Source organism: Protopterus annectens, chromosome 13.part0 (assembly GCF_019279795.1).
Source record: "Protopterus annectens isolate FY-2018-M chromosome 13.part0, PAN1.0, whole genome shotgun sequence".
NCBI lineage: Eukaryota > Metazoa > Chordata > Ceratodontiformes > Protopteridae > Protopterus > Protopterus annectens.
Window position 1 is genome coordinate 1,020,179,608 of NC_056747.1, and position 23,017 is coordinate 1,020,202,624.

The 23,017-nt window shown below is 41.8% G+C and overlaps 1 protein-coding gene across 1 annotated transcript in view; it reads right to left on the reverse strand.

The window, feature by feature from the left end:
- Positions 1-23,017, reverse strand: part of CASC3 (CASC3 exon junction complex subunit) — a 1,214,789-nt gene that overhangs the window by 966,035 nt on the left and 225,737 nt on the right. The window contains exon 5 of the mRNA XM_044054937.1: positions 11,934-12,110. Within this exon, the coding sequence (XP_043910872.1) occupies positions 11,934-12,110 (177 nt within the window). The remainder of the gene's footprint in view (positions 1-11,933; positions 12,111-23,017) is intronic.

A 23,017-nucleotide genomic window follows, 5' to 3' on the forward strand; every position in this document is an offset into this window, starting at 1 on the left:
ATTGGCCAGGCTGCCAGGTTCAGGGTTTGAAGCTGAGGGTGCAGAATCTGGCTCTCCTATTGTGACAGCAGGGTAGGGTGCCATGCAGCCAGCAATGAAACTCTCCGCAAGACAGTATACCAGTGTTGGCGTGGCCAGTCTGGTGAAATCAGTATCGTCCTTGGTTTGTCCTGTTTGATCTCTAGTAGTACTTTGGAGAGGAGAGGCAGAGGGGGAAAGGTATAAACTGATAGACTTTTCCAGCTGAAGGACACAGTATCCACTTTCCAAGCTTGTTTGTGAGGAGTCCTTGTGCAGAATTTGTCCAACTGGTAGTTCTAGGGGGAGGCAAACAGGTCTATATCTGGGCTCCCCCATTTGTTTATCAACATGTTGAAAGTATTTGGTTCCAGTTTCTACTCGTGTGGGTCCACGAGATTTCTGCTTAGCTCGTCTGCCAATGTATTTAGTTTTCCTGGCAGGACTTGAGCCTGTAGATGCACTTGGTAGCTCAGGGCTGTGTTCCACAGAGCCATGCCTAGTCTGCAGAGGGGGTAAGAATGGGTACCCCCCTACTTGTTTATGTATCACATAATGGTAAAGATGGACAACACCACTGTTAATTGTCCTGGAAGAATGTGGTCCTTGAAGGCTGTCAGAGCGTTCCGTACAGCTAACATTTCTTTTTGATTGATATGCAGGTGCATTTGACTTGGGTTCCATTTGCCCTGAATGCACTTCCCTGCCAGGTGAGCCCCCCATGCACAGTCTGATGCGTCTGTTGTTAGGGTTTGGGTGGCAGGGGGTAAAGTGAATGGTAGTCCCTTGTTTAGGTGGCAGGCCTCTGCCCACCAAAGGAACTCTAACTGTAGGCAAGGTATAATAGGAATCATTGCTTCTAGATCCTGAGAATGTTGACACCATAGGCTTTTTAGAGCCCACTGTAGTTTTCTCATATGCAGTCTTGCATATGGAATTAGCAGAATGCAGGAGAATATGAACCCCAAGGCTTGCAGTATTTGCCTTGCAGATAGCAGGGTCTTTGTGGCCATTAGTTTGAAGTAAGTTGTCAAATGAATTTGTTTCTCTGGCATGAGGAAAGCCATCTGGGAAGTTGTGTTCAAGTTTGCTTCCAGGAATATAATTTGTTGACAGGGTACCAGATGTGATTTATTTTCGTTTATGGTGTACCCCAGACAAGTTAGCACCTTTTGTACAAATGCCAGATGATTCAAAAGTATGTCCTGGCTTTCTGCCTGAATTAGACAATCGTCCAGGAATGGGTATATTTGAATATTTCTTTGCCTGCAAAATGCAATGACTGGAGCTAGGCACTTTGCGAATACCCTGGGTGCAGTAGATAAGCCAAAGGGCAGTGCAGAGAACGGATAGTGCATGTAGCCTGCTTTGAAGTGTAGGCATCTTCTGCAAGATTCCCTGATTGGGATGTGCAGGTAGGCTTCCTTTAAATCCAGTGTTGCCAACCAGGCATCTTTGCCTAGCATAGGAAGCAACTGGTGAAGAGTTAGCATCGTGAATTTTGGAATCACCAAACAGATGTTTAAGATGGAAAGGTCCATGACAGGATGCCATGAATTGTCTTTTCTGGGTACCAGGAAGAGTCTTGAGTAGAAACCTTGTTCCTTTTCCTCTTCTGGTACAGTCTGAATAGCCTTTATGCTTAAGAGAGAGAGAGTACTTGCTTTTGAGCCTCTGCCCACTGATTTGGGGGTAGATCTGGCCAACCGTTTGGGGTTGGTAACGTGTGGAAGTGAAATCTGTATCCTTGGGAAACTATATTTAAAACCCATTTGTCCTGGGTAATGAGTTCCCAGTTTTTGGCCTGCAGAGCAATCTTTCCCCCTAAAGAAGCAGTCAGTTGAGAAGTAGTTGGAAGTTTTAAAGTTAAGTCATTGAGACAGCTTACCATAGCGGGAAGTCTTACTACTCCCTGATTTGGAAGTGGGAGCCCCTCACTGCTTAGTCCTGTGCGTACCCTGGGACTAAAGGCTGGGTGCCCTGCTGGTTCTGGGTTTGGACTGAGAAGACCTGGAAGAGACAGGAAAGGACCAATTCTTACAAGGCCAATGCCTACTAAATCTGGGAGGATGTACTTACAGGAAATCTTTAACAGTTTGTGTAGATTTAGCTTTTTCCTCCATCTTTTTAAGTACTTCTGCTTTGTTGCCAAACAGGCTGTCTTGGTTTAAGGGAGCATCCAGCAATTTAGCCTTAACATGATCTGGCAAAGAATGCTCCTGAAGCAAAGCATGCCTTCTAAATACAGACCAGTGACAGCAGCCCTGCAAGATGCCTCTAATGAATCAAAACCACATTGCAAAGTATGTTTTCCAACTTGTTCAGCAGAATGCATTAAATCCTGTAAAGCTTTATTTTCAGCACAGTCAGGAATCAACATCATTTTCTGTTTAAGCAATCCAATAATATGTTGCTGATACTTTAACATATGAAACTGGCAGTTTAAGGCCCTAATGGCCAATATTGCATAAGTGTATACCTTCTTACCCCATCTATCCAGCACCCTGGAATCTCTATCACAGAGAGGGTATGATTTTTGGCAGTAGTAGCCTTAAAGCCCTTGGGACCCTGTGAAATGGTCTCAGGATCCGCGGTAGCAATTTTAAAAAGGAACTTGTGAGAGTCAGGAACCCTGTAATACCTATCAGGTTTTCTGGTAGCAGGAGGTAAAGAATCAGGGGCCAGGCTAGATTCCGAGAAGGCATCATCAACAATGTCCAGTACATGAGGTACAGCTAAAAGCCTGTGTTGGGGCAGGAGTAAGAAACCCCTGAGCCTCTTTTTGGAGTCAGAGTAATCCTGGCTTTCCCAGCGAAAATGCTCCCTAACAGTATGCAAGGTTTCACCAAAAGAGAAATCCTCTGGAAGGGAAGCAGAGGGAATGGAGTCCTCTGCATCAGAATCCTCATAGGTAGATAAGGGTAAATCCTGGTCATCAGTGGAAACAGAAATTTCAGAGACCTGATCAGAAGAATCAGAAGGAAATCAGTCCTAGGTCTCTTAGAGGAGGAAGGGTGGCTTCCCCTGATTAGAGTAATAAGGTCTTCAGCCATTCTTATTTGTTTTTTAGCATAGGGGCCTGACCATGCAGTCTGGGCATCGGTTTTCTAGGCATGGATCGAGTTTTAGGCCTTGAAGAAGAAGATGGCATTGGTTTAATATGCAAGTCAGTCAGCCTGAATACACCCTCAGAAGCCGGTGCCTGCACAGCTGCACTGGACCCATCCATGGTAGAGACATCAGCAGGTTCCACAGTCGAAGCATTTTGCGGCATACCGGACTCTGAATGGGTCTCAGTAGAGGCCTGCGAATCTGAAGTAACAGGTATCAGGGGCTGCGAAAGCACCTCACTGAGTACAAGCGAAATGGCGACTAGCTTAGAAGAAGTGTCGTCGGCAGCTTTGGACCTATACGATCCGTCTCTGTCTTTATCTTTGCATTTTTTCGGAATGTCTGTAGTCGGGTGGCTTACTGAAGCCATTTCTGGATAATTGAACAGAGTACCAAAATATTTAGAAGCGTAAATGAACAGACGACGAATAGTTCGAGGTTTGAATAGGGCACAAAACCGACAGCGAAGTACGTTGTGGTCTGGGCCTAAGCAAGAAATGCAGTACGAATGAAAATCTTTATGTGGTATTTGCTTTCCACAAAAAATACAATTGTTAACTTTTACTGACATCGGTTTAGAGCAAGAAAAAGGTTCCCCAACGGGGTACTTAGCTTAGTTGAAGACTTCGGTTCTGAAACTCGAAAACAAAAATTTCAGGAGTCGGCCGACCGGCACTTGCGAACTGCTTCTGCTTCAGGCACCGCACGGCAAGAAAGACTGATGTAATGGCGTCGGCTGCATGCTTTACACCCCTACCTGACATCATGGAAGATGAGACGGTAACCGACACAGGACCCAAGACTTTGATAATCATGACGACTGAGGGCTACTGCAAGCAAATAACCCAAATGTGATGACTGCAACAGTGAAACACGAAGAACATCAGTGAAGTCACGGAACAGTGATTTCTTTCCCCAGGGAAAAAAAAATCACTGTTCAAAAAAAAAAAAAAAAAAAATTATAAAGACAAAATAAAGTGGGGGCTGTGCCCCCCACATACACCCTACTTAAATATACCAACTCAGAAATCGCACCACAGTTGAGGAAACAACAAAGTCCCGAGAACGGCCCAGTGATTTTTTTTCCTGGGGTGGGGGGTAGCTGTTCTGTAACTTCGCTGTTTTGTGATTTCGGGTTTTACGTGTCAATGAAAGAGCGTTCACTCTTTCGTCATTTCATTTATTTAATATAGACCCAATGTATCATATTACTGACTTACAGTAATGACAATTCCTTTACCAGATTTAAAAAAAAAAAAAACTTATGAAGGACAGGTTGAAAATATGATTACATCAGGAGCATTCAGGAACATAGGAAATCTATGTCCTTGGGCTGTTTACCTCTTATGGTAGTGTTGTCTGTACTTGCTCCCTGTAACTTCTGTTGTGACTGGAGGATTTTTCCAAGTTTTCTGGAACAGTTTTCTTACATCAGCAAATCATAGCTAATGCATCAGCTCAGATTTAAGTTTCATCTATTGTTACTTTGTAATTAATTATTTTGTAATCAACCAACAGTACTTGACTGGATCTATAAAATGTGAGATTATTTTTGTATTATTTTTGTTTGTATTCTGATGCAGTCCCCATTAAGAGGGATGAAAGTGCTTAATGTTTGCAATAAAACAGTTTTTTTTAACGACTAAAACCCTTGTTTTTCATGCAATAATATCATTTGGTTCCTGGTATTTGTTTAACTCATTCACACTATACTTGGAGGTACAATAAAAGTTAGCCAGTTGAACTCATTTTCTATACTGATGCCCTCCCACATCAGTGGCAGTTGTTAATGGTGATCATGCTCTTCCCTGTCAGCTTGTATCTGGGCTAGCCAAAACTTTCACCCAGTCTAATTAGATTATTAGTGATGTTTGCCCTAGGAGTGCCAAAAATGGATGAAAATATTGTTATAACATGATTAGTAAACAGTCAGTATCTGTTATGTAATATGTTCTAAGTTGTGTTGTATGCTGTGGAAAATGGTTTCCACACAGATGTCTGTTAACAGGCAATAATACTATTCTGTGTGCTATTAACAATCATGGCTATGGCCCTCGTAATCAAATGGAAGTGGAGAATGTGCCAGGAACAGTGGTTCTGAAGGGTATGCTGCAACAAAGAAGATACAAGCCTGAAAAACCAGAAATAGCCTGGACATTTTCTACTAATACTGCAGACAGAAGGAAGCTGTTTGAAGTCACGTTTGGAGTGTATCCGAATTAGAATGAGATATCAGAATTTTTTTTGTAAGTGCAAAACAAAAGGTTTACTACTGCCGTTCTTTATCAATGCAGCACAGAGTCCATCCATGCTGCCTTGCCCCCTGAACAACTCTGATTCTAGCTTTCACTTCTTCAGACTTCCTCTCTCTTCAACCACCCCTCCCATATACTCAAAAATGCTAACCTGTTCCATGGTTTTCCTTCTATCTCAATTCTCAACTTCTTTTGATTTCCATTATTTGCCGTCATTGCAACTGGCTTTGCTGTACTCAGTTTCATCCTGTGTACCTTCTGTTTTGCCCTGCATTCCCCTATCATCTGCTGCAGTTCTTGTTCTGAGCCTGCATGTAATGCACATTACTATAGGTTCATAGGTAAACACTGGACTAGCTGTCCTTCTGGGTCATTTTAAGCCTAGCCAGTTTCTCTCAAAGGTGAGATCAAATCCTGTGCCTTGTCTACGTGAGGCAAACACCTTAACCATTACGACAACCATAACCTGAACCACTATGGCAATCCCAACATAGTCTGCATGGTTGGGAGGGTGGCCTAGTGGTTAAGGTGTTTGCCTTACAAACACAAGGTGCAAGGTTCGAGTTTCACAAGGGTTAATTGGCTAGGCTTAAAATGGCTCGCAAGGGCAGTTAGCTTAGTACTAATCTATGAACCTATGAATCTATGAACTATGAAGCATGCAGCAGCTTTGATGAACTGCCCCCTGACATGCTTGCTAATGTAGTCCATCACCAGTATGAACAACAGTGGGTTCAGAGCTGAACCCTGATGCACATCTACTCCTACTAGGAAGCCCAGTGCAAGTCCGGACACCAGTCGTACTTGTATTAGTGTGTCCTTGTATATAGCCTGCACTAATTCTACCCATGTTTCTGGGACTTTGATCCATCACAAGACTGCCCAAATCAGCTTTCTTGGAACTTTGTCATATGCTTTCTCCAGGTTTAGGAATGCCAAAGTTGGACATTTTCCTCATCTCTAGCTTTTTCTCAACTATCTGTCTCACTGCAGATATTAGGTCAGCTGCGCTGCATCCAGATCTGAATCCAAACTGCTCATCTTCCATCTTACTTTCTACTACTCTGCTTATTTATCAATCATCCTCTCCAGAACTTTCAGGCAGTGTGATGGAAGTTTTGATGCATCCACATTGCCAAAGTTATGAATGTCTCCTCAGACTTGTACACTGGCAAAAGCCTGCTTGCATCTGGGGTATGCCGCTCTCTCCATACTGTTATGAAAATTCTAAGGAGCCATTTCTCCCCTAATTCACTCAATATCTTGACCACATTTGTCATGACCCCGTCTGAGCATGCTGCTTTCCCTGATTTAATTTTCCTAAGTGTTGTTCTTACTTCTTCTATGGTGGGCACCTCCTCTTTTTTCATCGATGGCTGTGTCTGGGACTGTACAGCTTTTGTGAGGTTTTCTTCATTTAGAAGCTTCTGGAAGTGCTCCTTCCATCTGCCTTTGATGTCCTGTGGACTGGTGAACAAGTTGTTGCTAGCATCCCTCATGAAGGGAGCCTGATGACTTTCTTTCTGTCTTGACCTTGCAACTTGATAGTTTCTTTGTGCCATCTACTGAGTCACTTTACAGAAAGTGGTTGAGTGCCTCTGATGCCTTGTCCTTTGCTATTACAACTGCTCTTCATTGCCTCTTTGTTGGCCAGCCAGTATACCTTCTTTGTCTGGTCAATTTCTTTTTCATCCCCACATTTTCCTGAACTCCTTGATGACTTCCTGGATTTCTGCACTCCCCCCAACAGGTTTCCTTATGTACCTTATTTCCATACCTGGCTTAGCCACATAACTGTTCTGCAGTCCTCACACATACTGTTTTGAGATGCTGCCATTCTTCTTCAACCCCACTTATTTCCTCTTCTTCTTGAGGTGCTAGAGCCCAGAGTATTTCCTTGAACTCTTGTCCTTCCTCTAAAATCAACTTGCAGGTCTTCAGCCTAGTCTCTGTTGACCTTAGAGCCTTCTCTGACCACTGTTTGCAGCTTACTGTGGCAGTCAGCAGTTTATGATGTGGGCCAACTGTTTCACTGTGGACGATTTTGCAATCAATGATTCTACTCAATCCCCTTTACTTAATAGGAAGATGCCAACCTGTGTTGCATGTTGGCCACTCTTGTATGTGATTTTGTAACTCTCTCTCTTGGTGAACCATGTGTTGGCCACCATCAACCCATCTGCTAGACAGAAGTCTAGAAGGGCCTGTCATTTGCTCCTGTTGCCCCATCCATGTGGGCCATGGCAGTCTTCATATCCATTCTGTCTGTCCTATGTGCATTTATCTCTCCCATTACAAACACCATCTCATGTTGTTATGCTTTATCTAGCAAATACTGCAACCTGAATGCACTCTTTTCCTCACTATCACAACTCTGCTGTAATGCACAGGCTGAGATTGAGAATAGTGCCCTATCGTTCGACTTGTGGCAATCAGACTTCAGTGTATCACCAAGTCTGATGACAGACCTCACAGTCTTTGGACAGTGCTCTTACCACAATTCACACACATTTCTAGTCTGCCCTGCCCAAGAGTATTAGACTCTGGATCCTAGCCAAGTGGCTTTACTGCACTGCCCTTCGATCTTATCTCCTTGATACAGAAAATGTCCAGCCTCCTCCTTACCATCATGTCATCCACTTCAAAGCTACTTCCCGTCAATGAATCTATACTGAGTACAGCAATTCTTAGTTCATATTTGGCAGGATGATTGGTTTTATATCTATCGTTCACTCAAAAGAGCTATCCCAGGTAACCCAAACTTGGCAACTGAACACTGGCCAGCCAGCAGATTACCAACCCAGGGCTGCAGTACTTTATTGTAGGCAGAAATTGGTCAACATTGGCAAATATCATTGCCCATTCTTTCAGTGACAGTAGTCAATACGACCAGATTACCTAAAGTCACTTTCTACAGTGTCAAGTGGGTAGCTCTGCCATGGCATGCAGTCTGTGATCCATGTTCTCCTACATAGAGGATACTGCGAACCATGGTGGATGCCTCACATAAGTATTTATAATGCTGGCATACACTGTTGTATATACATCCAAGTACAGTAAACACATTTTATCAGAATTTCATTTCCTATTTATCTCCTGCTAAAATTTAATATGTTCCACATAGGTTCCCATACACATTATTTTACACTAATTGTTTCTTGCCACACGACCAGCAAATCAGTTATAATAGAGACAGAGTTACTTTCATGCCCTAGAGTTTAACTTAGTTTGCTTTTACCCTACACTTGTATGCTCTTTGGCGAATGGGAATGTATGCACAAGCACCAAAATTAAACATTTCCTCCAACCCCTTCAATAGTCCGTCCTTGTATGTATGCACAAGTACCAAAATGAAACACCCCCACCAATGATCCCTTCAGTAGTCTGTCCATCCATGTATTTATGCACAAGCACCAAAATGAAGCATCCCTGCCCCCATGACCCCTTCACTAGTCTGACCTTCCATGTATGCATGCACAAGCACCAAAATGAAACATTCCCTCTAAGACCCTTCCAGTAGTCTGTCCCATCTATTTATGTATGCACAAGCACCAAAATGAAACATCCCTCCCCCCATGACCCCTTCACTAGTCTGACCTTCCATGTATGCATGCACAAGTACCAAAATGAAACATCCCCCACTGACCCCTTCAGTGGTTTCTCATGTATGCATAAGCACCAAAATAATTTTCCACAAGGACCCCTTCAGTAGTCTGTCCATGTAAGCACGCAAGCACCAAATGAAAAATGACCCCCCAAACAATTTCTTCAGTAGTCTGTCTGTCCATGTATGCATGCACAAGCACCAAAATTTATAAAAAAACCCCAAAGACCATTTCAGTAGTCTGTCTGTCCATGTATATATGCACAAGCACCAAAATGACACCTCAAAAAGACCCCTTCAGTAACCTGTCTATCCACGTATGTGCAATTACTCCATTTGCCCCGCCCTAGCTACACTACTGTCTTGATGTACTATTAAGAGGCCAGAGTACAAAAGTAAATAGGCACCCACACGAAAGTGAACTCAAGTCCAAATATCTTCGTACTTTATTTTGACTGTAAAATACAAATAAAATCACATAAATGCTTAACTACTTCACTGCGTGTCTATAGACTTCCTCAGATGCAATTACAAAACAATTAATACACCCAATAGAAAACCCAACCAATCAAAATAAAATCAATAGCATTTAAGCCAAAATTAATGAATAGACATAAACTATAAAGTTATACCAATAAGAAGCATATGAGTAAACTCATTTAATGGAATAACATTCTAAAACTATAATAATGAATGAAAAATGCATTCTACTGAAGCATGAAATGTTAAAACAAAATGCAACATATATGCACAGTCTAGTCCATTTAAATTTAATAGGGATGCCTAAAATACATAAAAATGTGGAAGAACGATATTTTAGGCCAATTGTAGGTATAGGAGGGTCGAAAACAGAACTTTTGGGTAAGTATCTTAATAGTAAACTTAAAAATATATGGCTGGGGGAAAATGATATTCTAAAGGATTCATGGCACTTTAAGGAATGTTAAAGCAGAATTATTTACAGACAATATAATATTTGTAACTACAGATGTTGTTGATTTATTTTCGGGGATCCTCCATGAGAAAGGGATGAATTGGTTAAAAGAGGCCTTAAGTAGTAGAGGAGGGTTGACTAATGATAAATTCCATACATTGGCTTTGAAAAATAATTTTATTTTTTTTTGAAGGAGAGTTTTTCATCAAGTAATGGGAGTAGTGATGAGGGCAAGTTGTGCCCCCACTTAAGCTATTATATTGTCCATATGGGAAGAGAAATATATTTTTAATTCGAAATTTGCCTCAAGCTGTTGTTTGTATAAAAGATACCTGGATGATTTATGTTTATTCTGGGTAGATACAGAATTACAATTGAGCCAATTTATAGATATCTCGAATACTACTGAATTTTTGAGATTTACTTATACCATTAGTCATGACCAGATGAATTACTTAGATGTAAAAATTCATAAATCTGATAATGAATTTAAATATACGGTTTACAGGTTTATAGGAAAGAGATGTTTACCAGTTCTTATTTATACTTCAAAAGTGTGCACCCTCTTTCATCAAAAAAGAAACATTATTAAAGGCCAATATATTAGAATAAGTAGAATGACCTCTAAAGACATGGATTTTTTTTTTTTTTTTTTTTGAGGAATGTGAAATGCTAGAAAATTTGTTCAGGGGAAAAAGGTTATCTGTTTGAATTTATTAAAGAGGTTAAGGCTGGGGTGTTGAAAGGAAGACAAGATAAATACTCCCCTCTCTACCGGGGAATAATTTGGGGTCAAATCCTGATAGGAATGAAGTTACCAGATCTGGAGAAGTGTTTACGAGAGCTTTTGTAATGAATTTTAGTGGGGATGCTCCTATTATCAAAAAAATTATGGAAAAAGAATGGGAGAAGTTTGCCAGTTTAATGGACCTGTAGAATATTTTTGGGAGGCCTCTTAAAGTTATATTTAGAAAAGGCAGAATATCAAAAATTTATTGGATTCTAAGAATTGTTCCTTCCTTTAGTATTAGGTGCAATAATAAAAGGAAGGGGACTTTTAAATGTGGGGCTTGCCGTCAATGTTCACACATTTGTCCTAGGTAAGGGATACCTTAAGAGTAGGAAAAAAATTATTATGGGGAATATGTTTGCTAAGTGCAACACAATGGGAGTGATTTATCTTGCACAGTGTGAAGTATGTGATGTTTTTTTGTCGGTAAAACAGAACGTAAACTTAAGAAAAGGATTTATGAGCACTGTTATGATGTTGGGACAAAAAATGCATTATAAAAACATACCCTGAGTTGTGAAGATAGTAAGTTTTTATTTTTTATGATGGAAGTTGTACCCATGGATACAAGAGGGGGACCATGGGAAATAATGATTGAGTATAGATAGGTTTACTGGCAGACAACTTTGGAAGCCAATAAACCCCCAGGATTAAATGAAAATGTTTCATTGGCACCCATATTAAAATTGAGAGCTGCCAATTTATGAGTTTATTAGATTTACATACTTCTGTATCCTTTTATTGATATTTAAACTTATAAAAATATATAGGTTTATTTTAGTTGTTTATACATATTTTATATATTCCATTAAGTTCTGAGTTTTTTTACTTGCTTTTAAAAGTTGTCCCAATAGAGGGGGTTAAGCACCTTTTAAATTTAAATAGAATAGATTGTGCATATATGTTGTTGCCGTTATACAAATATATTTAAAAAAATTAATTTTTTTTCTTAAATAATGTCATTGTATAATAGCAATAACCCATGGCTGGGTATTGGTAATGCTAATTTACCCACAGTTCACTTTGTTTGGTCACTCAGGCTTCGACCTCATGACCAAACCACGCCAACCATTACCCACACCCAGCTCTGGGTTACTGCTACAATAAACTTTTCCACACATTAAAAAAAAAAAAAAAAAAAAAATCAAAAAATGATACTTGTCTCACAGACTCTAAAAACAGGTTTACCTTGGTTCTCACAGACTCTAAAAACAGGTTTACCTTGGTTTCCGTATTCTATGTGGCCTTATTGCATCTGGACTGACCTCTGACCGAATGTCGTAACCATAAAGAGCGATCAGCTCCTCTCGTGATTTAGGAGCTTGCTCATCCTCATGAAATCGATCATGCACCCATCGTTCCTCATCCTTCCACAGCTTCCGCTGATGGCCCTTTGGTCTGAAACAGTAGCAAAGAAAGTTTTAAGACAAAGTACTCGCATGATAAGCGCACTGCAGGAGTGCAGCCTGGAAGTCAACAAAAAAAAGTTATGTACTTAACAACGTTCCATGCGAGTTGTTCATCTCACCTTCATTCTTTACTGATGGGTTCGGAGCCGATCCCTCGGCTCAGAGTTGGCACCTACTGCAAAGCTCGAGGATTTCAAGTAGCTCAAGGCCATGTCCCTATCCCATGATGCACCCAGAGTTAACTCAGATCTTGTTTGCTGCGTAAAATAATATGTCATACTATAACTCCATAGGAGAGAAAGTATAGAAAGGTTGAGTGACCAGGAAGGATCTAGCATTTCGGTCTTCTGAAAGCCCAGGAGGGGTTAGGAGGTAAGAATGAAGGCAAGATGAACAAGTCACATGGAACGTTATGTTAAGTACATAACTTCTTTATGTGAAGTTTTCTATCTCTCCGTTCATTCTTTACTGATGGGTAGCGTCCCAAGCACCATCAACCTCGGATGGCTCACGGGAAAATATTTCTCAGGACCGTGGATCCAAAGGAGGCCCTGTCAACTTTGTAATGAGTGATAAAGGTATGAGGTTTTGTCCAAGTGGCTGCTGCGCAAATTTTATCAACAGGAAGTCTGGCAGAAAAAGCAGATGATGTAGAAACTGCTCTGGTTGAGTAAGCTTTAATTGTATGCTGCAAGGGCATATCGGCAGCTGAATAAGCAAAGGTGAACAATCAGATAACCATTTAGACAAAGTTGTTTTAGCCACTGGCATACCCTTCCTGGAATCTGAGAATGAAACAAAAAGCTGCTCTGATTTTCTGAAATCTTTTGTTCTATCCAAATAAAATCTGAGCCGTCTGTGAACAAGTTTCTGCAGTATGTACTCTAAATTGTTTGAATGGCTGGGGAAGAAAACTGGCAAATCAATAATTTGGTTGAGAGTAGTTTCAGTGCAAACTATGGGTAAGAAAGGGGTTTTGTTCGAAGTGAGAGACTGTCAGAATAGAAAATCAAATAAGGAGGCTTGATGGATAAGGCCTGAAGCTCTGATACTCTGCGGGTAGAAGTAATAGCCACTAAAAAGATGGCTTTCCATGACAAAAATATGAGGTCACATGAGGAAGCTGGTTCAAATGGCGGAAGAATTATGCAGGAAAGCATAACATTTAGATTCCATGGAGAATAAGGAGATTTCACAGGTGGTCTAATATGAAAGGTCCCTTTGAGGAAGGCTTTGGATAATTTGTGTGACAACATTCAATCCTTCAAATCCCAGATGAAAGTTAGAAATGGCAGCAAGTTGAACATGGACTGTTGCTTCTGTAGCTCCTTTATTGTAAGTCATAGTTAAGAAATCTAGAATAGAAGCCATAGGGGCTTGGTAAGGATCAATATTGTTTTTAGAGGCCCATATAGAAAATTTTTTGCATTTGCTGAGGTACAGCTTTCTCGTAGAGGATTTATGAGATGATAGCAGAATTTGCTTCACCTCACTGCAAAGGTTATGGAACCTGGCTATGACGGGAATTGGAGCAACCAAGCTGTCAGCTTCAGGGGCTGCAGAGAGGGATGAAGCACCCCCAACGAGTGCGTCAGAAGGTCTGGAACTGGGTCCAGAATCCAGGGATCCTCTAAAAGATGAAGTCAAAGGAAGGGGAACCAAATCTGACGAGGCCAAAAAGGAGCTATTAGAATGATGGTCCTTCCCAGGGCTTTGGCTTTCTGTAATACCTTTGGTATCAACGGGATTGGTGGGAATGCATAGAGGAGACCGGGGGGCCAATCGTGAATGAGTGCATCCCTTGGGACTTCTCCCAGAGGGGGGGGATAAGGTTAAAGCAGCTTCTGCATTTGGTGTTTGTGACTGGCAAAAAGGTCACAGCAAGGCTGGCCCCATCTGCGGAATATCTTGTCCACTATTTCTGTCTTGAGGGACCACTCGTGGGGCAACAAAATTGGTCTGCTCAACTTGTCTGCTATCACGATGGATTTCCCCAGGATGTGCGTTGCTAACAGAAAGCGCTGGGTGGAAATAGCCCACTGCCATACTCTGAGGGCCTCGCGACAAAGGGGGTAAGATCTGGTTCCTCCTTGTTTGCTCAAATACCAGACCACTGACATGTTGTCCATCTGAATGGCAATTGTATCCAGAGGAAGTGTGTCCTGGAAGTACTGCAACGACAGAAGTACTGTTCTCATCTCTAGGACATTGATATGCAGATGTGTCTCTTGATCGGTCCATATGCCTTAGGCTGTCTTTCCCTGAAAATGCCCCCCACCCTATCAGGGAAGCGTCCATGGTCACTGTGGCTGCTGGAGGGGGTACCACAAATGGGCATCCTATTGTAACATGAAGTGAGGTCAACCATCACTAAAGATCCTTTTTGCAGGAATTTGTGATCATTACCATGTGAGACATGGGAAGCTCTTGGTAAGACCATTGAGTGAACAACAGCCATTGTAGTACCTGCATGTGCATACAAGCTAGTGGCATGGCTAGAATTGCTGCTGCCATCAAACCTAACAATTTCAGAATTTCTGATGCTGGTGCTTTGTTTTTGGATATTAGAATCCGGACATGGTGACGGAGAAGTAAGACTCTTTCTACAGGAAGTCTTAGCGTGGTGGTGTCCAGTTCCGCTCCGATAAAGACTATATGCTCTGATGGCCACAAGGCAGATTTTTCTGAGTTTATTGTAATGCCCAGCTGATTGCAGTGTGACAGAGTGAACTCCCTGGCTTGAATGAGTTGATGCTTGGTGGTGGCAGTAAGGAGTCAATCTAGGTACAGAAACACTTGGAATCCTATAGGTCTCAGGTGAGCCGTGACCACGGTCATGCATTTGGTGAACACTCTGGGGGCTGTAGTGAGACCAAAGGGCAGGGCTCGAAACTGGTAATGATTGGCTCCCAGCCAGAAGCGAAGATGATCCCTGGATGGCCTAGCCATTTTTATGTGGTAGTATGCATCCTGGTGATCTATCGAGCACATCCCTTCTTAGGGAAAGATAATTGGAAGTATTGACTGAAGTGTGACCATATGAAACTTCTTTCTTTACAGATTTGTTTAGTCTGCTGAGGTCCAATATAGGTGTCCAGTTCCTTGTCTTTTTTTGGAACTAAAAAAAATCTTGAGTAAGTTCCGGATCCTGACTGGTCTGCTGGGACTGGTTGGATGACTCTTTCTTAGCAACGACTGGACCTCTACTGTTGCCTGTTCCCTGTAACTGGGTGGAACGCCCAGGATTTTCCTTGATGGTGGAGGGGGTGTGGCAAAATTTATTTATTTTATTTTACATTTGTTGATCGGGCTTAGTCTAGCTGGATATATGTCCATTTTCAGTAGAGGCCCGGGGAGATAAGCTCCACTTATAAAACTTTAATGATGCTAAGTAAAAAACTATTAAGAACTACATTCAAATATGATAACAAAATAATAATCAAGTGGTATAAAAAGTAATGGAGTGAAGAAAGTATTGTAGAACATGACAATAAGAAGTATGCAATAAACATGTACATAGAGAGGGATAATGGAAAAAAGATGAAAGGAAAGTGAACTTAGTCAGGGGTGAAGTAAGTCAGATGAACAAGAAGTAATGTTAGTCAGGATTGGTACAGGGGCACAGCCATTGTGTTTTGAGGTAAAGCTTGAGTTTCTTTTTAAAGAGAGATTTTGAGGGAATAGATGAGAGTTCAGAGGGAAGCAGGTTCCAATATTTTCCAACAGTGTTTGAGAAAAGAGTCTCCGGCCTTGTTGTTTGACTTGTCAGTGTCTATAAGAAGTTTGTGTGCAGATCTCAGGGACTTTAAGTTGTGGTATGGGTGAATCAGTCTTGATAGTATAGGGGTTTTGTCAGGTTGATAAAGAATTTGATGGGCTATGCTAAGCTGGTTAGTTTTTAGTTGCTGTTGATATTCCAGCCAGCCTAGTTGTTTTAGATTAATACAGTGGTGGGTTCAGTAAGGGTTTCCTGTGGCAAATCTGGCTATGTTGTGGTAGGAGTTTTCTAGTTTTGACAGATTTATTTTTGATAATTTGGTAAAAATGGGGGAGGCATAGAGAAGGGATGAGATAAGGTGGGAGTGGGCTATAGTTGTTCTAGATTCTGGAGTGAGGAAAGGTTTGATTCTGTAAAGAGAGCCTATTTGTTTGTTAATGCTTTTTAGTGTGTTGTTAATATGGGCATCGAAGTTAAGGTTGTTGTCTATGGTAATGCCTAGTAGTTTGGTAGTTGACTCTTGTGATATACGTGTGCCATTTGTTGATGTTATAGTAAAATCAATGAGGGGAGATTTGCTTGAAGGTGTAAAGAGGAGCAGTTTAGTTTTTTTAGGGTTGAGTAGTAGACAGTGCTGGGAAAACCAGTCTTCTACAGAGTTAAATATGTGTTGTGTGAGGGAGTGAAGGTGTGATACAGATGTGTCGGAACAGATAAGCGTTGAATCATCTGCGTACTGTATGCATGTGGCTTGGGGAGCCACAAGGTGTAGGTCATTGATAAATAAAGAAAATAGGAGAGGACCTAGTATAGACCCTTGTGGGACTCCAATGTTGACAGGTAGCTGGGAGGATAGAGTGGAGTTCCAGAGTACTGCTTGATGTCTGTTTTGTAAGTAGGACTTAAACCAGTTAAGTGACTGGGTATCAATTGAAGTGGATTGGAGAATGTGAATGAGTATTTGGTGGTTGACCATGTCAAAGGCTTTGGATAGATCTAAGAAAAGTGCTGAGGAAAGGGTGTTATTGTTGCGATTTTTGTTGATTGTGTCTGTAAAGGAGAGGAGGGCAGTGGTGGTACTGTGGGATGGTCTGAAACCGTGCTGGGTGTTAAGAGAGTAGGTTATTATGGAGAAGATGTTGAAGCAGTTGTTTGTGTATACACCTTTCCATGATCTTAGATAAGGGCGAAAGAAGGGCTATGGGGCGGTAATTAGATATTTCAGTAGAATTTCCACCCTTATGGAGTGGGATAATGTGGGAGATTTTCCAGAGTTTAGGTACATATCCTTCAGTGATGATTCTGTTGATCAGAATTGAGATTGGTAAGGCTATTGCTTCAGCTGCTAATTGCAAGTATTCTGCGGGTAATAGGTCAGCAGAGGGAGTGCATGGTTTGAGTTTTTTTTAGAAGGGAGAGAATATAAGTTGTTGGGACTGGTTGGAAGTGAAAAGTAGGGGGTGGGTTTAGGTTGCTCATTGACATGTGTGCATTTTTGATGGGAAGTTGACTTGCTAAGGTCTGAATAGTTTCTATGAAGAAGGAATTAAAGGAATTTGCTGTTTGGTTGGGGTTATTTATGTCAGAGCCTTGTGGGTTGGGTGTGACAGGTTTACTTGGCTGTAGTAATTGGTTTATGTTTGCCCAGAATTTTTGGGGATTGTTTTGGGGAGAATGTTGTGGTTTCAGGTAGTAACTTTTTTATCGTTCATTATTAATTTTTTGGTCTCATTTCTTAGTTGCTTAAAGTTTTGGTAGTCTGTGGTGTTTTTAGTTAAACGAGATTTGTTCCAGGCTTTATTCCTGAGAGTGATTTTTTGTTTGGTTTCTATTGATAGCCAGGGGGCAGGTTTAGCTTCGATTCTGATGGAGCGTGTGGGGGCATGGTAGTTGAGGATAGTTAGAAACTTAGTATTAAAGACATCAACAGCTTCATCTAGTGGAAGATGTTTTAAGGGTGTCCAGTTGCATGCTTCTAGTTCATTTTGAAACATCTCCACGTTGAAGTTTTTTTGGATCTGATTGTTCTGGTTATTATTTGGGTAGGAGGGTTGGTTTTAAGCCTGATGATGTAGGTTAGTAAGTGGTCACTTATATCATCAGGGAGTGTTCCTGTTTTATAGGTATGGGGTTGGTTGTTGGTGAGTATCCAGTCTATGGTACTTTCTTTTTTGTTAACTTTATTTATTCTAGTGGGGGAGGTGATGGTCTGAGAGAATCCATAAAGGTTAATATGGCTAGTAGGTTGTTTGTTGTTACAAGATTCCCAATCTATGTTTACATCACCTAAGATAATTATCTCTTGGGGTAAGTTTAGTGATAGCCAACATAGAATCTTTTCGATGGTGGAAAGGTTATTACCTGGGGGAACATAGATGCAGATAATATAGATTGATTTGACTGGGTTTATTTCTAGTTTGGTAATAAGAAGTTCAGCATTTGAGTCCTGGGGAGGTTTTTGGTGGTATGTGGTTATTTGAAGGTTGGATTTAAATAATATGGCAATACCTCCACCTTTTTATGATTCTCTGTCGAGACGTAAGATGTTATAGCCAGGCGGAATGATTTCACTGTCTTTGTTGAGGGTTTTAACCAGGTTTCTGTTAGACAAATAATATCAAAGGAGTACAACTGTAGGAGAGCATGTAGTTGAGTTGTTTTATTATTAATGCTATGTATGTTAAGGTTGGCTACTGAGGGTGAGTTTTTGGGTTGTCTAAGCAGTGGGTTAACAATGGGGTCTAGTTTATTGGTTTGATTTAAGGAGGAGTCGGTTGGGCCTGGGTTTGGGTTAATATCTCCATTCTTAAGTAGGAGGAAAAGGGTTAGGTAGGTAGTTTTTGTATATTTACGATGTGGGAGGGGTATCCTTATGGGATTAGGGTATACAAGTTTGATGTGGGTAATTCTATGATATTTGGGTAATAGATAACTAGGTATTGAAGTTATGTTGATGTGATGGTTGGGGTAGATGGGAATTAAGGAGGAAGTTTGTTTGTGTGGTGTGTTAAGGTGTGAGAGTAGTGGTTGTTCATAGGAAGTAGTAAGGTGTGCTAATAATAGAGTGAGAGTAAGAGAGAACATGATTATGGTATGTTTAAGTGCTAGGGTGGGATGTTTAAACATTGTAAAGGTAGATATTAATTATAGTTACTAGTACAAGTGTTGTGGGTGTGGTATTGTTAGACTAGTTAAGTGGCATATGTGAAAGGGTGTGGTATGGAAAGAGGTATTGGGAGAACAGAGAGCGGGTTGGATAGTTGTAGTTGGGTTGTAATTGGAGGAACAGGAGGGGGGTGTGTCTAGGTAGGTATATCTGTAGATGCACTGGGGGTGGGTGGGATTTGGGGGTAGGGTAGGGGAGCGGAGTGAGCCCAGAGGCGAGCAGTGGTAGAACAAGACAGAGAAGTTAGCAGTGAAACCATCAGTAAATACAGGTAGCTATGGTAAGAAAAGGTAAGTTATGAGTGGAGAGGTTAGATGATACAGGAGAAAGAAGAAGAAAGGCTTCCTGAGAGGTAAGCACTAAAAAGTACCAGATAAGTTGGAGTGAGAACAAATAAGATGTTTGGTAGTAAAGGTTTTCAAAGTTAGCTCAGTAGCTTAGGGAGAGGGAGAGAGATAGAAAGGAGAAAGGCGCCCCCCTAGTGGGCAGGGCAGGGAAAAGGAGGAGTTCGAAAGGGAGCAGCTAAGTGTAGGAACTGGTGAAGAGAAGGATATCTGTAGCGAGGAAGATGAAGTATCCCCTGGAAATGATGCTTTGCACCCAGTTGTCATTTGCCATTGAGCCAGGCGTTTGGGTACAAAGATAAGCTCTGCTTCCAGAGCAGGACAGTTGGGCCTCCTTTCAGGAGTGCTGATAGGGCTTCCCAAAGAAGTAATCTCTGTCGCTCTGGTATTGCAAGGGTGGCATCTTCCATTATTACCCCCCCCTCTGCCCCTGGAGGGGGGTTCACCATGCGTGTCCTGTGAAAGGCTCCTTGGGCTTTTCAGAACCATGTTTTCCCTCCCCTTTGACCCTTGGGGAAGGGTCTGGTGGGGGGGGGACAGGCCCCGATGGCACACAGACTTTCTGTCCTGCTCACACCTGGTTAAGGTTTTCTTGAGTTTAGGCCTGAAAAGAGATGAGCCATAGAAGGGGGTATTCACGAAGGATGACAAAGGGCCCCGAGAAGGAACACAAGCGCATCCTGGAGTGTCTCCTAAGAGCAATTCCCGTACCCGCTGCCCTACTCATTCCATCAGCTGCATATGAAATGAGGCACATGAACAAGTTCACTATTGAACTGAGAATAGCAAGCTGGGTGGCAACTTTGTCTGTAGTTCCTGCAGCTACTGTACCCTGAAGAGCATCTCCACACTCTTTAAGGAGATCTCTTTGTAGTCTGGTAAAATGGGTTAACTCATTCCCTCCAGTATAGCTCTTTTGACTGTGTACCTTTAACTCCTAGTGGGTGTGGCTTCAGCCTTTAAAAATAAAGTTATCACTTTACAGTTCTAATAAATACTCATTGACAGAGGTCAAATATCAATTTAATTGTTTTTGCCATCATGTATGTTACAAGGCAAAATATTCCAGTGCATTGTATGTAGCATGGCTTTGGAATTATTAATGCAAATATAAACAAGAAATATTTGACACCTAGAGGCGCAGTAGGAGTTAACTGCAGAAACACCTGGAGGTGTCACTCGGCTGTAATGAAGAGCAAAAGTTGCTGAACTTAACGTGCACTTCCCATATCGATCCATGATCCTGGAATTTCTGTTAAGATGGATAGATGAGGAAGTTTCAGACATTTCCTTTTTGGTGGCTGCTGCCACCACCATGGCATCAACTGGCACACAATTTGTAAAGAAAAATTTATCTAGGGGGCAGAAATGAACTTATTGTAGGCCTCTTAGGGACAGTCCCCATAGTATCCAGAGACTACCACGACCTTCGTGAGACCAGCTGCATCAGCTCATCGAAGGGCAGAGACACCCAAGAAGTGGAGGGTTGATGCACGAAAGCCTTCAGGAGGCCCGACTCGTCCTTTGTTGGTGGACTGCCAGTCACCCCTCTGCCTAAGGATTTCCAGTATTTCAGCAAATTAGATATCCTCAGAGGGGGACTCTTCTGATTCATCCAAGTCAGGGTCAGATGCTAATGACTCCTGAGGGGAGTACAAGTGTTTCCTCTTACACATGCTCTTCCTGGAAATCTCATCACTGGGAGCTTCTGGGGAGGTCTCTGATAAGCATGGGCCACCCAATGGGGCTTCCTGAGGCTTTGAGTCTCTGTGCTTAGCAAGGATCTGTGAGGCAGAAGCAGACACAGGCGCTTAAGGGGATGAAGAAGTCAGACCCGAAGTTGAGGATGTCTTGGGAGACATAACTCTCCTCATGGCTTAAAAGGCACCTCTGCTCCAATCCAAAGGGACCGACAGATTTGAGGAAACAGTCGATACCCCTAGCACCAGGGCAGTGGGCGCCGATTTCGAGGTAGGAGCCGAGCTCATCCAAGCCAAAGCCAAGAGAGGCAAAGTTGGAACTGACAAGTCAGTTCGACTAACCTCCCCTGACCCGACCAGAGAGTGTCGGCTCCTGGAGTCATCGATTGGCGCTAAGGACATCAGAATGAATGGAGCCGAAAACACAGGAGGAGGAGTCTGCTTCGAAGGCTCCACAATCAGCAGGTCTGACTCCTCCAGCTCCGAAGGACAAGTACGGCTCGAAGGAGAAACAGATAAGGCTGGCATAAGGGTCTTCAGCTCCAAAGCCGCCTAAATTGGAGCCGATAATTTGGCAAAGGCAAGTACCTGTAAAAGCTTCTACACCACCCGATCCACATCCAAATCAAATATGCTCACAGAAGATCCAGAAGATCGGAATGAAGGTACCGAATGGAGAATAGGCGATCTAGGAGTTTCAGATACTGGTTCCAAGACTGGGGACTGGCTCCGAAAAGGGAAGACAGTCTGCTCAGAGACCTGCGGAGCCGAAGTTAGAGGCTCTTTAGATTTTTTTTGATTATCAAGAAGTCTTGGAGGACTTTGAGGACTTAACAGATCCATCCTGGTCACTCAAAGCCTCCTGAAAGGAAGGTTTCAACAAACCCCTATCAATACACTTCCTTTTTCTCTCTTGGAGAACTGTAGAGGAAAAGAAATGGCATACAGCACAGGTCTCTTGTAAGTGCAAGGCACCCAAGCAGTATCCACAATTCACATGGCAGTCTGTAACCAACATCTTCTGAAAACATTTAAGTCATTTTTTAAACCCTGACTTAGGGTGTTTGTCCTTGTCATCAGCCATGACAGAAGAGGACACACCTAAAAACAGCAAGAAAAATTTAGCCTGCTAATAAAAACCAGGCTATCAGTGTCCACACACACACACACACACACACACACACACACACACACACACACACACACACACACACACACACACACACACACACACACACACACACACAAAAGCCCTTATACTAAGGTTAACTATTAACAAGCCTTAGAATACAAAACAGGCAAAAGATAAGCAGACAAACCTAAAATAAAGGCTAACAAGCAAACAAACAAAATATAATTAAACAGATCATTTTAACAACAAGTAAAGTCTAATGAAATACTACGCTGTAGATAAAAATATGACAAAAGGTCACAAACTAAAAAGTTACAATTCACTAAATAATCACACTATACTATGCTAATAAGAAAAATTGAAAAAGGTGACTGAATAAGCAATATCTTTTGTCAGAAATTTCCTATCAAAAAAATGAGGCCAAATATAAAGCTAAGAAACAGCACAAAGGGAAAGGAACGCTATAGAAAAGCTTTAAGAGTATATCTAACCTAAAAATCTATCAACTATAGTGAAAAAACTAACAACAATATTTGAAAAATAGTAGAGTATTTAAAGTTTACTGGCCTGAGCTATCAGGAACCTCAGATCAGCTGCAGTGGCAAACTAGATCTGAGGTAACTCAGGGTGCCTCATGGGACAAGGACTTCGCCTCGAGCTACTTGAAATCCTTGAGCTTTGCAGAAGGTGCCAACTCGAAGCCGAGGGAAGGGCTCCAAACCCATCAGTAAAGAATGAACGGCATCATAGAACAACTTCACATACAGTGTTTTGAAGCCCTAAATCTTACAGCAGAAAATGAAAAAAAAAATATTTTAAAGCATATAAAAATTAAT